General features: G+C 42.1%; 1 protein-coding gene across 1 annotated transcript in view; it reads left to right on the top strand.

Moving 5' to 3' along the window:
* Positions 1 to 17,255, top strand: part of HisCl1 (Histamine-gated chloride channel subunit 1) — a 511,142-nt gene that overhangs the window by 300,830 nt on the left and 193,057 nt on the right. The window contains exons 7-8 of the mRNA XM_067139191.2: positions 1,160 to 1,370; positions 12,115 to 12,341. Of these exons, the coding sequence (XP_066995292.2) occupies positions 1,160 to 1,370; positions 12,115 to 12,341 (438 nt within the window). The remainder of the gene's footprint in view (positions 1 to 1,159; positions 1,371 to 12,114; positions 12,342 to 17,255) is intronic.

Below are 17,255 nucleotides of genomic sequence, written 5' to 3'. Positions count from 1 at the left end.
TGTAGCATATCTAATCGTAGAGCAGAACCATATAAAATCATAGGAGGTTTTTAATTATGTCAACAAAATAGTGGGACCGAGCTCGATAGCTGCAGTCGCTTAAGTGCGGCCAGTATCCAGTAATCGGGAGATAGTGGGTTCGAATCCCACTGTCGGCAGCCCTGAAGATGGTTTTCCGTGGGTTCCCATTTTCACACAAGGCAAATGCTGGGGCTGTACCTTAATTAAGGCCACGGCCAATTCCTTCCCATTCCTAGGCCTTTCCTATCCCAACGTCGCCATAAGACCTATCTGTGTCGGTGCGACGTAAAGCAAATAGCAAAAAAAAAAATAGTTGGATATGTTCCTCTTCAGACTAACAATCAACTTACGCTGTTCGTTTCATTTCTACGACAATCAGGGCTACTTCTCAACAGTGTGAACGCGTAATACCATACTGTAAAACCGCGAAACTCCTACCACTCTCTCTCAATCATTCTCGTTCACTTAAATATTGAAGTATTATCCTTCTCGTACTTTCGATCAGCACATTCGCTCTCCCACGAAAGTAAAGAACGTGGTTAGCTTTCCTTATTTATTGACATTTTAGAGCAAGTTCAGTGCAGTGCGTCATTAGACGTGCGAGATATAGATAATCTTTTTTTTTGTAATCGTGTACAACAGACATTTCATAACATCAGTCAATGAAATATGTCATGGGAAAAAACGCAGCTTATTGTAGGGCACACTGTATATGACTGGTATCTGCGAACACTCACTTCCACAGTCTTGTGACATGTCTTCTAACGTAAAATAGCCATTCCGTTCCTCTTCGGCTATGTTCGAAGCCGTGCAGTTGGTCTAGCGAAAAAAATTAATCATGTCTGTCTACCTTACTCTCTCCCACTTACACTTACTTACTCAACTCACTCATATGTAATACTTAAATAAGCTACATTCATCGCTAAGGTGCATGTCATTCTCTCACCAGATTCCTAAACCTTATAATCTGCATCCACATTATATCCATAACCACTTTGCTAAAAATGTAAATGTGTCATGTAGCTGAGGTGAATTTCTCATTTCATTTTTATAATTTTCTCAGTCTAGTAATTGTAATGAATTTATATTATTTAAAAAGTACAAATTTTCAATGTGATTATTTCTCTCTTTTGTTCAGGGCCAATCGTGTGATGGAGCCGGAAATAGAAATGCCAAGAGAGACGAGTCTCTCACTAAGGGATATTCTTCCCCTCAATCCAAAGCATTATGACAAGAACAGAGCGCCCAAGGTGCAAGGTCAGCCGACCATCGTCTACTTCCACGTCACCGTTCTCTCCCTCGACTCCATCAATGAAGAGTCCATGGAAAGTATAAACCAAAGAAATACAGTAGTATATCACAGCCGAGAGACGACAGCCCTAAATGCAGATCAGTGGTGATTGATTGATTGATTGATTGATTGATTGATTGATTGATTGATTGATTGATTGATTGATTGATTGATTGATTGATTGATTGATTGATTGATTGATTGATTGATTGATTGATTGTGGGTTTTTAATTGGTGATAAAATACTTTATATTCCACAAATTTCCTACTTATTTGAGATCATTTAAGAAAATACATGGTAAGCAGTTGAGAAAAGGAAATCTATCTTAAATAAAGCTAGAAAGGGAGCACCTAGTGTTTTTTATATATTTCTAGAGGTTTGATACTTGCTGCAGGCGTCAAGAAATATACAATAGTAAGTGACCCTAAGATTTTAACTGAGCTACAGAGAAAAGGAGAACATTTCTTTGTTATAACTAGAATAGAAAAATGCCAACTTAATTTCCTCGTCAATATGGAACTAAGAACGTAGCTTTCTTTAAACCCTTAGTGCGAACTTATGGGAGCAAAACCTAAGTGTATCGTTCGAATGGGGGCTACGTGATGGGGATGGGGCGTGGAATAGAGACCTAAAACCAAGATTCTCTTTTTTGCTCTTTGTTTCACGTCGCATCGACCCTGAGAGGCTTTATGGAGGTGATGGGAAACGGCAAGGCTAGGATTAGGAAAAAACGGTCGTATGTCGTCAGCATTTGCCTGAATGAAAATGGGGAACTACGGAAAACTAAATTCATTGCTACCGACATTGGGGTTCGACCGTACCGTTTCTCGAATTCAAGCTAACAGCTACGCAACCCAATTTGAGTATCCAACTCGATTGGTTCAATAAACCTGATTCCTACTATAACGCTCTACAAGGTCTTCAAACAATCCCTTCTTCTTGAGTTATTCCTAACTCTACCCGACTATGACAAAAATGTTCACTTTTAGCTAATCGCTTCCTACACTTGTCCTTTGTGAAATATTGGCGTAGGGATCATTGCTATGTTACGCACCACACTGCAGTACGATATATAGGTGTAAACATTTCTTCACCATCTTCCCACTTTTATGGAGGATGGCGAAGCACCGGGGCATCCAGAATTCGAACCAGTGTTAGAAGGGTAGACTGTGCTAGCCTGCTCCTTTGATGCTTTCATAAATGCAATACATATTAATTACTAGTATGAAATATCGTGTAATTATAGTAAATATATACACTGACTGACAGAGCAAATGCAACACCAAGGAGGAGTGGTTCGAAAGGGATGAAAGTTGGGGAAAAAACAGAGACGGCACGGACGAATAATTGATGTTTATTTCAAACCGATATGCAGGTTACACAATGCGCACGGCATCGACTCAGTAGGATGTAGGACCACCGCGAGCGGCGATGCACGCAGAAACACGTCGAGATACAGAGTCAATAAGAGTGCGGATGGTGTCCTGAGGGATGGTTCTCCATTCTCTGTCAACCATTTGCCACAGTTGGTCGTCCGTACGAGGCTGGGGCAGAGTTTGCAAACGGCGTCCAATGAGATCCCACACGTGTTCGATTGGTGAGAGATCCGGAGAGTACGCTGGCCACGGAAGCATCTGTACACCTCGTAGAGCCTGTTGGGAGATGCGAGCAGTGTGTGGGCGGGCATTATCCTGCTGAAACAGAGCATTGGGCAGCCCCTGAAGGTACGGGAGTGCCACCGGACGCAGCACATGCTGCACGTAGCGGTGGGCATTTAACGTGCCTTGAATACGCACTAGAGGTGACGTGGAATCATACGCAATAGCGCCCCAAACCATGATGCCGCGTTGTCTAGCGGTAGGGCGCTCCACAGTTACTGCCGGATTTGACCTTTCTCCACGCCGACGCCACACTCGTCTGCGGTGACTATCACTGATAGAACAGAAGCGTGACTCATCGGAGAACACGACGTTCCGCCATTCCCTCATCCAAGTCGCTCTAGCCCGGCACCATGCCAGGCGTGCACGTCTATGCTGTGGAGTCAATGGTAGTCTTCTGAGCGGACGCCGGGAGTGCAGGCCTCCTTCAACCAATCGACGGGAAATTGTTCTGGTCGATATTGGAACAGCCAGGGTGTCTTGCACATGCTGAAGAATGGCGGTTGACGTGACGTGCGGGGCTGCCACCGCTTGGCGGCGGATGCGCCGATCCTCGCGTGCTGACGTCACTCGGGCTGCGCCTGGACCCCTCGCACGTGCCACATGTCCCTGCGCCAACCATCTTCGCCACAGGCGCTGCACCGTGGACACATCCCTATGGGTATCGGCTGCGATTTGACGAAGCGACCAACATGCCCTTCTCAGCCCGATCACCATACCCCTCGTAAAGTCGTCTGTCTGCTGGAAATGCCTCCGTTGACGGCGGCCTGGCATTCTTAGCTATACACGTGTCCTGTGGCACACGACAACACGTTCTACAATGACTGTTGGCTGAGAAATCACGGTACGAAGTGGGCCATTCGCCAACGCCGTGTCCCATTTATCGTTCGCTACGTGCACAGCACAGCGGCGCATTTCACATCATGAGCATACCTCAGTGACGTCAGTCTACCCTGCAATTGGCATAAAGTTCTGACCACTCCTTCTTGGTGTTGCATTTGCTCTGTCAGTCAGTGTAATTTCCGTCAAGTGTTACTCTACAGTTCATTACAAAACAGAAGATATTTTGAGTACAAAATAATATATACTATCATGAAAATTTGTCAATTAAATCGTGATTTGTTTTAAACTCTACCTTGGTGTAAAATGGTTTTAAGTATAAAGAAAGGATTTATAAGAAAATAATTGAATGCAAATATTTGATGTGAAAATTTGCTGTAATTTAACAATGTTCATCTTAGTGTTTAGCTGAAGCAAATCTGAAGTGCTAAATTTTGATATTGAGCTATAGAATTTTTTCACGTACCAGCTATGATTTCATATACAACCTTTTAAAATCAGGCTTTCTGACATGTAATGATCTAGAAGAGTGATAATTTTCTGGGAAAATAGGGAAACTACGGTACTGAAAGGAAGAAAACTACAATAACTAGATCATATTTGAACTATTCCGAATATGTATACTTTGCATTCATGCCCCATTGCTTTTGTCAGTAACTCGCATTGGATTGTAAAGAAATTGATAGTATTTATGTGCCTTCCTTCCATAAAGCAAGGCTGGATCCAAAAGTTACTTGGCTTATATTTCTTTACCCTGAATATTTTACGACACTTACGTATAATCAACTTCAATATTACACTGAAGAAAATGGAAATCGCAACACCCAGAAGGAGTGGTGCTACATTGCTGCGATTGAACATGCAGGGCGAGTGCTCGGTTGTGATTCGATTATTACACTTTCAGGTCCCGCTGAACCCAAGTTTGGACAACAATCAATTCAGGATGTGCCCACCACGAGCTGCAGTACATTGATGAATTCGTCGAGGCACGGAGTCAATAAGGCCCTGGATCGCTTCCTGAGGAATTGTGGCCCATGCTTGCTGCACTGCACGGGTCAGTTGTTCCAGAGTTGTGGGTGGCTGAGGACGGTTGGCCAGTTGTCGACCCATCATGTCCCACACATGCTCAATAGGACTGAGGTCCAGGGATCTGGCGGGCCATCCATGCCTCGACGAATTCATCAATGTACTCCAGCTCGTGGTGGGCACATCCTGAATTGATTGTTGTCCAAACTTGCGGTCAGCGGGACCTGAAAGTGTAATAATCGAATCACAACCGAGAGTTTCTCTGGAGATGTGTGCATTGTGAACCCGGGCATTGTCCTGCTGAAACATCCCATTAGCAATGTTCGCCATCATGGGGACAACCACTGGATTGAGTACCCTATCAACGTACTTTCGAGCAGTCATAGTGCCCTCAACAAGCACTAATTTTGATTTCATGTTAAACCCAGTAGCTCCCCAGACCATAATGCTTGGTGTTGGCCCTGTGTGCTTCTCGACAATAAGATCTGGGCGGTCCCTCTCCCCGGTACGTCGGCGCACACGATTCCGGCGATCACTGAGGGCAAGACAGAAGCGCGATTCAGCACTAAAGACGACCCTATGCCATTCATCGACCCACGTCGATCTTTTTCGACACCAGGCCAGCCTTACACGTCGCTGTTGTGGGGTCAATGGAACACCTTCTGCAGGGACACGGGCTCGTAAGCCAGATGCACGCAGGCGATTACCAACTGTTTATTGTGTAACGTGGGGTGCCACAGCTGCTCGAATTTGCGCTGCTGTTGCATTGGGTTCCATCCGGGCCATCCGAATGATGAGGCAATCCTCTCTCACAGTTGTCTGTCGCGCTGGTCCTGTGCCAGGTCTACGAGTGTGGGTACCTTCATTTGACCATTGGTGCCATACACGTAGTACTGTAGATGCCTGTCGACCAACACGTGCAGCGACAGTCTTTAGCGATAATCCAGCCTCATACAGCCCAATAATCCGAGCCCTCTCAAAAGATGACAGTTGCTGATAGCGTGCTCTTCTCCGTCATCGAGGCATGTTTGACGGGGAACACTTCACTGCACAGACTGCAAGTCAACAACGCTACACCAGAGTCCGTATACTGGAGTTGATTCCTCCGCGACCAATCACGTGGGGAGACCTGTAGCAACAATCCAATGGGTCTGAAACTTTGATCGTTTACAAACTCACATGGCATCGTTCTATATCATGAAAATAAATAAAAAACGACCAATGCGTTCATGGTGTTGCAATTTCCATTTTCTTAAGTGTATTACGATGCACTTCCGCCAGTGTGAATAAAGTCCCTGGAAGAACTGCTGGCAGCCATCTTCTGCAACTTCCTGTAAGGTCTTTAGCAATGCTCCCCTTTCCTCATTTGGTGACACAAAATGATGTCAATTCAGATAATTTCTTCATCCTAAAATTCGCGGATTGTTAGGTCCGGTCAATAAGTTACTAAGCACAGAAGTTGCATGTTTGGCTCTCAGGCTGGAAGGAACTAATATGCAGTAACCTTGTCGTGGTCCGGCTCCATGGCTAAACTGTTAGCGTGCTGGCCTTTGGTCACAGGGGTTACGGGTTCGATTCCCGCCAGGGTCGGAAATTTTATTCATAATTGGTTGATTTCGCTGGCACGGGGCTGGATGTATGTGTCGTCTTCATCATCATTTCATCCTCATGACGACGTGCAGGTCGCCTACGGGAGTCAAATCAAAAGACCCGCACTTGGCGAGCCGAACATGTCCTAGGACACTCCCGGCACTAAAAGCAATATGCCATTTCATTTCACCTTGTCATGAAGAAAGTATTTGTTCTTGTTCAGTTTAGACTCACTTAAATATAAGCTTTGAGTCCTTCAATCTGTCGAAACATGAAGATAACACTTACAGCTCTACAATATACCTATAACAGCTATTAATAATAGAATGGCATGTCTCATTCTACAAGAAAATCCTTAGATATTATAAAATCACTTTTAAGCATGCATATTTTACCAGAAAATAGCCCACTCCAATGACTAGCTTTAGGAGCACGAAGAATACTGTATGTAGGAACGTGTGCGGTGCACTAATTGGAGCAGGCACAGAGATTTTCGCAGTGAGCAAGAGTTTCATTTAATTATTGTTTATGTTCAGTGAAGTCAGTAGTATACCACTTTTGCACTTGCTATTCCTGTTTACTTCCACTACGAATGGACACGTACATTCCAGGACAAACTCATCACGTCTTCGTTACCATTTACCATGGACACCATGAAGTTCCATCTATGATTCCCACCGACCAAAGGCACAAGGAAGTTGTAACAGCATTTCTAGTCACCCACCGCGAAATTTTGTAAGCATCACCATTTACCGAGGCACCAAGAAATCATGTCAGAATCACCATTTGCCATGGGATCAATGAAGTTCAGATAACATCCACCATAGGCACCATGCAGTTCTAACAGCATCACCAATCACCTTGAGCACCATGAAGTTCCAAGTGACAAGTCATAAAATGAATGAGATCGCAATCCCTCGCCGGAAGGTCCGTGTCGAAGATGAATTGTACTTGTCTATTGAAGTGGAATTCACAAGCAAAGACATTGAATGAAGAAATCACTCGTCCCTGTTACAGAGTTCACAAGCAATGTTCAGAGCATTGCAATTTGAAACTCACGAAGTATTTTTTGCTATTTGCTTTACGTCGCACTGACACAGATATGTCTTATGGCGACGATGGGATAGGAAAGGCCTATGAATAATAAGGAAGTGGCCGTGCCCTTAATTAAGGTACAGCCCCAGCATTTGCCTGGTGTGAAAATGGGAAACCACGGAAAAATCTTCAGGGCTGCCGACAGTGGCGATCAAACCCACTATCTCCCGATTACTGGATACTGGCCGCACATAAGCGACCGCAGCTATCGAGCTCGGTGACGAAGTATTTAAATTACATACATACATACATACATACATACATACATACATACATACATACATACATACATACATACATACATACATACATACATACACACATACATACATACGCACGTACGTACATTATCATTATAGACTGTTATGCCTTTCAATGTTCAGTCTGCAAGCATCTGTGAATTTACTAAACGTCGCCACAATCCTATATTTGCAACTAGTGCTGTGGCCTCATTTAGTTCTATATCTCTTATCTTTATTTCGTTAGAAACTGAGTCTAACCATCGGCGTCTTGGTCTCCCTCTACTTCTCTTACCCTCCATAAAGAGTCCATTATTCTTCTAGGTAACCTATCCTCCTCCATTCGCCTCACATGACCCCACCACCGAAGCCGGTTTATGCTTACAGCTTCATCCATCGAGTTCATCCCTAAATTAGCCTTTATCTTCTCATTCCGAGTACCCTTCTGCCATTGTTCCCACCTGTTTGTACCAGAAATCATTCTCGCTATTTTCATGTCTGTTACTTCTAACTTATGAATAAGATATCCTGAGTCCATCCAGCTTTCGCTCCCGTAAAGCAAAGTTGGTCTGAAAACAGACCGTTGTAAAGATAGTTTCGTCTGGGAGCTGACTTCCTTCTTGGAGAATACTGTTGATCGCAACTGCGAGCTCACTGCATTACCTTTACTACTCCTTGATTCAATCCCACTTACTATATGTCCATTCTGGGATAACACACAACCTAAATACTTGAAATTATCGACCTGTTCTAGCTTTGTATCACCAATCTGACATTCATTTCTGTTGAATTTCTTACCTACTGATATCAATCTAGTCTTCGAAATTCTAATTTGCATACCATACTCATTGCACCTATTTTCAAGTTCCAAGATATTAGGCTGCAGGCTTTCGGCAAAATCTGCCATTAAGACCAAGTCGTCATCATAGGCTAGACTGCTTACTGCATATCCACCTAACTGAATCCCTCTCTGCCATTTTATACCTTTCAGCAGATGATCCATGTAAACTACGAACAGCAAAGTTGAAAGATTACAGCCTTGTCTAACCCCTGTAAGTATCCTGAATCAAGAACTCATTCTACCATCGATTCTCACTGAAGACCAATTGTCAACAAAAATGCCTTTGATTGATTTCAATAATCAACATTTAATTCCATAGTCCCCCAGTATTGCGAACATTTTTTCCCTCGGTACCCTGTCATACGCTTTCTCTAGATCTACGAAACATAAACACAACTGCCTATTCCTCTCGTAGCATTTTTCAGTTACCTGGTGCATACTGAAAATCTGATCCTGACAGCCCATTTTTGGTCTGAAACCGCACTGGTTTTCATCCAACTTCCTCTCAACCACTGATCACACCCTCCCTTCCAAGGTGCCAGTGAATACTTTGCCTGGTACACTAATCAATGAGATACCTCGATAGTTGTTGTTATCCTAAGGCAGTCAGTAATTCTGAGGATATGTCATAAATTTGCGGTGCCTGGTGGCTATGTAGGTTTCTCAAACCTCGATCGAATTTTGATCTCAGTATTGGGTCACCCATTTCATTAGCATCAATAGACTCTTCTTGATCAAGAATATTCTCATCTACTTCTTTCCCTTGATACAATTATATAATATGTTCCTGCATACTTTCTGCGTTGTCTTCCTTCCTTACACGTGGTCTTACATCTGAGCTCTTAATATTTATACACCTAGTTTTTCTTTCTCCAAGGGTTTCCTTCATTTTCCTGTATATAGCATCTTTCTTTCCTACAACCATACAGCCTTCAATATCCTTGTACTTCTGTTTCAGCCATTCTTCCTTAGCTGTCCTGCACTTCCTACATACTTCATTCTTTAATTGCCTGTATTCTTTTCTGCCCTCCACATTTTTTGCGTTCTTGTATTTTCGCCGTTCATTAGCCAGGGTATAATATCTCTCGAGTTATCCACTGATTCTTACTTGATCTTAACCTTTCCTTCTAACTTGTCTTCAGCAGCCCTGCTGATCTCATTCTTAAGACTGTCTACTCTTCATCTATTGTGTTTCCTTCAGCAGTTTCATTTAGTCCTTGTTCGACATATTCCTAGAAAAAATCCCTTACACTCTTTCCTTTCAAATTATCTATATCCCATTCCATGCATTCCTTTCTTCAATTTCTTCACTTTCAGATGGCATTTCATGACCACGAAGTTATGATCAGAGTCCACAGCTTCTGCTGGGAACATTTTGTAATCCAACACCTGATTTCTGAATCTCTGCCTGATCGTAATGAAGCCTATTTAATACATTCATGTATCTCCAGGTCTCGTCCACGTATACAGCCCTAGTTTGTGGTGCTTGAACCAAGTATTAGCAAGGACTAAATTATGATTAGTGCAGAACTCAACTAACCGACTTCCTCTTTCATTCCTTCGTCCTAGTCCGAATACTCCTACACTACCGCTCATTAATTTCAATACACCCTGATATTTAAGATTTACAACACAAATCAAACGTTATTTTTCACAAAAGATAATTATATTAACTTAGACATATATAATACAATCACAAACATTATATTTTACTTTCATCAAAGTATCCTCCTTAGGATTTAATGACTGCCTCACAAATTCAAGGCATGCTCTCAATCAGTTTTTGTAGGTATCGTGAATCTATATGATTCCACACATCCTTAACAATATACCAGAGATGTTCCTTGCTGGATATATTAACTTCCCTGATACGTCTGTCCACTTCATCCCAGACAATTTCAATGGGATTACAATCGGGGCGTTGGGACGGCCATACCATATATTTCAGTACTTTCTGTTTTTCCTTTGATGCAATGTAGTTCGTACAGTATGCCAACCGATGTTTTGGGTCATTACCCTGTTGTAAGGTGAACCCTTTCCATATTAAGCGCAATCCACTTGGTATTGCATGATACTGGAGTATGCGGTGGTACTGCTTCTGATCCATACATCCTTCTATTCTCACTATGTCGCCAACTCTATCTCCGCCAAAACATCCACAAACCATAATAGAACCTCCACCGTGTTTAACTGTAGGTAGAACACACTGCTAGGCTACCCTTTCCCCTACAAATCGGCGAACAAATGTTCTCCTTTTGGTTCCAAAAATCTCGAACTTCGATTCATAGGTGAATAACACCTTCGTCCACTCTTCCGATGTCCAATTACGATGTTTTCTAGCCCATTCAAGTCTCTTCTGTTTATTTATGGGCCTTAGATGGGGTTTTCTTGCTGTGACGCATCATTTCAAGCCGGCTTCAATCAGTCTCCTTTTTACTGTTGCAACAGATATTGTTGTCGTGTTCATTTCTACCAATTCTGCACGAATTTGTGGCGCTGTTTGAATCTATTTCTCTTACTGGTAATTCTGATACATTTATCATCGCTTTTAGTTGTTTTACGAGGTCGTCCTGGTCGTGGAATGTCCTTATTGCTGCCTGTTGTCTTCTGGCGGTGAAGGGTGTATTGCACTCCCGCTAAAGACACACTACACTGTTTCGCAATTTGGCGAAGTGATAAACCTGCTTGGCTAAGTGCTACAATTGCAGCACGTTTTTCTATTGATATCTCCACTCGTGGAGCCATACTTGCGATGTGCACACTTCAACTGTCACGAAGGAACCGACATGCAGGAACCACATGTTATGTATCGTGGCAATGCTTGCCGTTCGCTGCAGATATCACATCACTACAGGGAACAACGCAGGTGCACCAAATGCGGGGTCCGTCGGCAAATAGGTAAACAAACATACCCGATAGGTACATAACGTTTATGTACTCAACATTGTTTGTTAGATACTATTGTATCTTGATGACCACAAACAAAAATCATGACCTGTGTACAACTGTTGTAATATTCCTTTGCTTCCTCAACCGTACCCACGGTATTAGACCTCATCTATAGAGAAGTAGTTGTCAATTATTGGGTGTATTGAAATTAATGAGCGGTAGTGTATACCTTCTGTTCTTTGGTCTACCATTGCATTCCATTCTCCCAGATTCTCGTCTGCTTTTACATATTGCATTAAATCGATATCTTCATATATTCTTTCGATTTCTTCATCATCTGTTGAACTAGTAGTAATATAGACGTGCATAATTATGGAGGGCATAGGCTTGATGTCGATGCTGACAACAAGAATTCGTTCAATATGCTGATCGTAGTAGCTTATTGTCTACCCTATTTTCGTATTCATTATTAACCCAACTCCTGCTTTTCCCATGTTTTATTTTGTGTTAATAGATTTCACTCTATCTTTCTTCTATCAAGTTCATAACATGTACATGCAATTATATCATCATACTCTAAACAAGTAAATATGTAATAAGTTGTTGTCTATTTGTTGGTACAGACGTATGTGGCGGATATCTTCCTAGCACAGAGTTGGCGCGACCCTCGTCTACGACTCCCCGAATACATGAGTGAAGAATATCGCATTCTGGATGTGGAATGGCTTCGGGATATCTGGAGACCCGACTGCTTCTTCAAGAATGCCAAGAAAGTTACATTCCACGAAATGAGCATTCCGAATCACTATTTATGGCTCTACCACGACAAGACTCTTCTCTATATGTCCAAGTAAGTAAATGATTTAAACAACGTTAAGTTGCAAATACAAAACTGGACAAGTTATTGTTTCCCGTATACTTGTTTTTCAGTTTCCATTGTTCACTGTAAGTCACTTCTATCAGCCAGTACTCACTAGTCTGTCTGGCGTGGCTTAACATCTAACCTTCCAATGCTGAAACATCAGGACTTCCTTCTATATCCTACAACTGCTCGATTGACCAAACTCGAGTCAAGGAATTTCCTTTCAATTAAATATGCTCAACGAATTAATGCTTTAAGCCCTGTTTACCACCAAAGTGAAAGATTAGCATTCTCATTTTTTCAGATGTTCTGTACTAATTTCTATCCCAATCCTTATTTTAGGCACTTTTAGCTACCTGGCCTTATCTAAGATTCTGTGAGCCTCTAATCGACTCCAGACACATATATGTCGAGAACCATTAATCATATATTGCACAATGCTGCTTTGACTATTCCCATAACCACGTTCATTCAGCCAAGGTTGTCACAGACAGTCATAAAGCTTCTCGGAATTTTAACCTTTGACTACCCAAATTACTACGATTGGTGAAAAAAGTTCGCTTTCATGAAAAATTGTAACTGATGCTGCGAATATTCAATATGTTCAGACTCCCTTACGTTTAATTATTAGTGACGCCACATGGCTTGATAACAGAGACTAAATATACACTAGCGCTGAGAAGTAGTTTGTATGACAAATATATTATTGGCAGGACCGTGTATCTACAAGTAGAGTAAGAACAAAGTACTGTAGACCAGTGGTTCAGACAGCAGTCTGCTTCACATTTTTGTGGTTTCGTGTACTTCAGTTGAGGTAAACATTTCCATTATCAATGAACTTCCATTTATAATGTTGGTTAAAAAGTGTGTTGTGGTAGTTTAGAAATTAAAATACCCGTATTCAGAGTTTTGGAGTGTCTCATATTGTATTTATTTACAACAATGCCAAAACTAAAGAATATTCTGTACCGTTAAGACAAGCTGTCTTAAATGCTCTTTTTAAGGGCCAACAATAGTCCTTCGTTTTATAAACAGTCTTGGACCTCCCAGCATCCTGTGAGTTTGTGGTACTGCCTTCAAAAGAAACGACGGACTGTGCAAAACAATCCGAAGAAGTGGTCAGTCTGGGAAAATAACACCGGAGGGAAACAGAATCATCCATTCGCTGTCGCTGGCCGATTCTCAACGGTCTGCTCCGACAGTAATAAGAGATGATGTGAAGGAAAAACATAAGCTAAAAGTCCATATTTCTACGGTTAAACGAAGGTTGACTGCTGGAGATGTTAAAGGTAGATGGCTTCCTTGAACATCGTTCATTAGTGACAGGAATGCAAAGGCCAAGGCTACAGCTTGCGAAAAATTATGCAACATGGATCGTTAATGACTGGTTCAGAGTCCTTTGAAGTGATGAGAGCAAGTTCAATCCGTTCTAAACACATGGAATTGTGTCTATTCGATGGCTTACTAACACAAGAACGACGAATTATACCGAGTACCCACAATTTTCTTTTTTTGCTAGTGGCTTTACGTCGCACCTACACAGATAAGTCTTATGGCGACGATGGGATAGGCAAGGCCTAGAAGTTAGAAGGAAGCGGCCGTGGCATTGATTAAGGTACAGCCCCAGCATTTGCCTGGTGTGAAATTGGAAACCACAGAAAACTATCTTCAGGGCTGCCGACAGTGGGATTCGAACGCACTATCTCCCGGATGCAAGCTTACAGCCGCGCGCCCCTAACCGCACGGCCAACTCTCCCGGTGAGTACCCACTATGTAACATGGAGGTGGAAGCATCATGGTGTGGGATTGTTTCTCCAGAAATGGTGTTGGTCGTCTAGTCGAGACTGATGGAAAAAATTGGCCAATCAAATACAGTGACATGCTAACAGAACATGTGATTCCTCATGTACGTAGAATGGTTGCCTAGTTGTACTTCCTCTTAAAACAATAATCACCACCACCAGCACCTCATGTATGCGAATATTTCAAGATAGTAATGACCGAAACACACCTTGGCAATGCTAAGAATGTTCTGGGTACTGAAAAAGCCAGGAATGAGTCCGGATAGGAACCTAATAGAACATCCTTGGGAGGAATTGGATGGACGGGTTCGGAAAACGGCCTGTATCAATGGTAGGACTTCTCTAGAGAATTGTCCAAGCAAAGAGAAGGATTTCACAGGAGCGTTTAGACAAGCTCGTTACCTCTATGCCATTGACTTGAGTGAGTTTAAGCTACAGTATTCAAGTCAAAGGGCTGCTTGACAAGGTGCTAATTTCTTAAAATCAGAAGCAAGCCTTTATCTCGGTTTTTGTGTACAAAATTTTCTGGGCCACTATTATTATTATTATTATTATTATTATTATTATTATTATTATTATTATTATTATTATTATTATTATTATTATTATTATTATTATTTAGACATAAGGCTACAAATGAATTAAAAATTCAGGTGTGATTTCATGTTTCAGGAGTGTTGTAAGGAAGTATGGTGCAAAGTGAACGGGTAGCTTCCATTCTCATGTCTGAAGAACTGTCGGTCATTCTGTTTGGTAGATTGTGAGTCCTTAATTAAGTAACATGTGACTCGACAACCAACTTTCAGTATTTCACGATGCGAAACCCAAGTGACGGTACCAAGGTTCGCAACACAATAACTTTGTTGATAATGAAATTTCTTTCATATTTTCGTCGTCTGGTTTTGAAAAAAAAGTCTTTCTCCGATAATAATTGTCCCAGCTAGAACTGTAATATCTGCTTTTTTTGCTATTTGTTTTACGTCGCACCGACACAGATAGGTCTTATGGCGACGATGGGACAGGAAAGGCCTAGGAATGGGAAGGAAGCGGCCGTGGCCTTAATTAAGGTACAGCCCCAGCATTTGATTGGTGTGAAAATGGGAAAAAGATTTTCAGGGCTGCCGTCAGTGGGGTTCGAACCCACTATCTCCCGGATGCGAGCTCACAGCTGCGTGCCCCTGTAATATCTGCATTACTAATTTGTACATTTGACCTCCCTTAAGGAACAAACTTCATTATACGGACAACAAGTTTGTAAGCCTAGAAGATATTTTCTGGTTACCACTATTTTGTTGCTCGCTTAGCACCACCCGGGGGACACGTGCAGGGTAATTAGAAGATTAAACCTGCGGAAGTGGAGGTTTCAGCCAAGTCTCGCTAAGTCAGCGTCTCAACGTTTCACCTAAACAACAAGTTGGCCAACAAAGAGCACACGGTCTACTTTGAAGGAAGGCTGCTCAGACATAACACAAACCCGTAATTTCTAGGGGTCAAGCTTGATAGAACGCTCAGTTACAAACAACACCTACTGAGAACAGCTGCCAACACGCTACCCCTACACCACGGGGCCGGCTTCATTTACCTGTCACATACTGAAAATCTGATCCTGATAGTCCCTCTGTGGTCTGAAACCATACAGGTTTTCGTCCAACTTCCTCTCAATCATAATTTGCACCCTCCCTTCCAAGATGCCAATGAACATCTTGCTTGATATACTAATCAATTAGATATCTTGATAGTTGTCGCAATCCTTTCTGTTCTCTTGCTTATACATAGGTGCAGTTACTGCTTTTGTCAAATCAGAAGGTACCTTACTAACACTCCATGGTAGTCTTATTACTCTATGAAGCCATTTTATCCCATCCTTCACACTATACGTACACACGTACTTCACCATTTCAGGTCTTATTTCATCTAATCCAACTGCTTTATGAAAATGGAGTTTATTTGCCATCCTTTCTACTTCCTCAAGAGCAATTTCACCAACATCGTTGTCCTCCTCCCCATCAGCTGGGTTGTTCGCGACATCACCAGGAAGATTTCCTTTTATGTTGAGAAGATTTTCAAAATGTTCCTTCCACCTCTCCAGTGATTCCCTGGTATCTACTATGAGTCCACCTGATTTACCCTAAATACTATTCATTTCCTTTCTCTCTCCCTTCCTAAGATTCTTTATTACTGTCCAGAAAGGTTTCCCAGTCGCTTGACCTAGCCTTTCAGGGTTATTACAAAAACTTCCCACGACTTCTTGGATTCAACAACTATTTTTTACACCGTTTCTTTCATTTAAGTACAAATCCTTGTCTTCATCAGTACCTGTTTGGAGCCATTTCTGATACGCCTCCTTTTTCTATATCAGTCCACAAAGATGGTCGCATTTTCCCATCCTTACACACAGTTATTCCTAGACATTCCCTTGGTGTTCTTACTACAGCATCCCTGCATGCCAACCATTTTCGTTCTATATATTGAACTTCTTTACTATCCATTATTTGGAAATTTTCATAAAACATATCCATACTTAGTTCACTACAGATCCGATGGAGGTCTCTATCATCAAAACATATCCGGAATACCCGCACAATCCTAACAGAAGTCCTGAATTCAAAGTCAGTTATGATATAGTATATTATGTATCTGGTCCTCTACCCTCCCATGTGTAGCAGTGAATAGCCTAATGCTTGAAGAATGCATTCGTAACTTCTAATCCCATACCTGCACAGTAGGCAAGCAAACACTTCCCATCGCTGCCATATCTGCCCACATTCACTAATCACCCTTTCGTATCCCGCAGTTCGATTTCAAACTCTCGCATTGATATCGTCCATTAGAACTATCCTATCCTTGCTCTTGACCCTGAATACGTTGCCACTCAATGTTTCATAATACTTTCAACTTCATCCTCATCTGCAACCTCACATGGTGAGTACACTGAGACAATTCTCATCCTAATTTCTCCAGTTGCCAAATCTACCCACATCATTCGCTCACTTTCGTGCCTGACAGAAACTATGTTTCGTGCAATAGTATTCTTGATGAACAGTCCTACGCCACATACTGCCCTTCTCTTTCTAAGACCCATCAAGTACACTTTATAATC

This window comes from Anabrus simplex, chromosome 2 (genome assembly GCF_040414725.1).
Source record: "Anabrus simplex isolate iqAnaSimp1 chromosome 2, ASM4041472v1, whole genome shotgun sequence".
Taxonomy (NCBI): domain Eukaryota; kingdom Metazoa; phylum Arthropoda; class Insecta; order Orthoptera; family Tettigoniidae; genus Anabrus; species Anabrus simplex.
The sequence above is the reverse complement of the archived record's forward strand: the minus strand, read 5'-3'. Positions and strand labels throughout refer to the sequence as shown.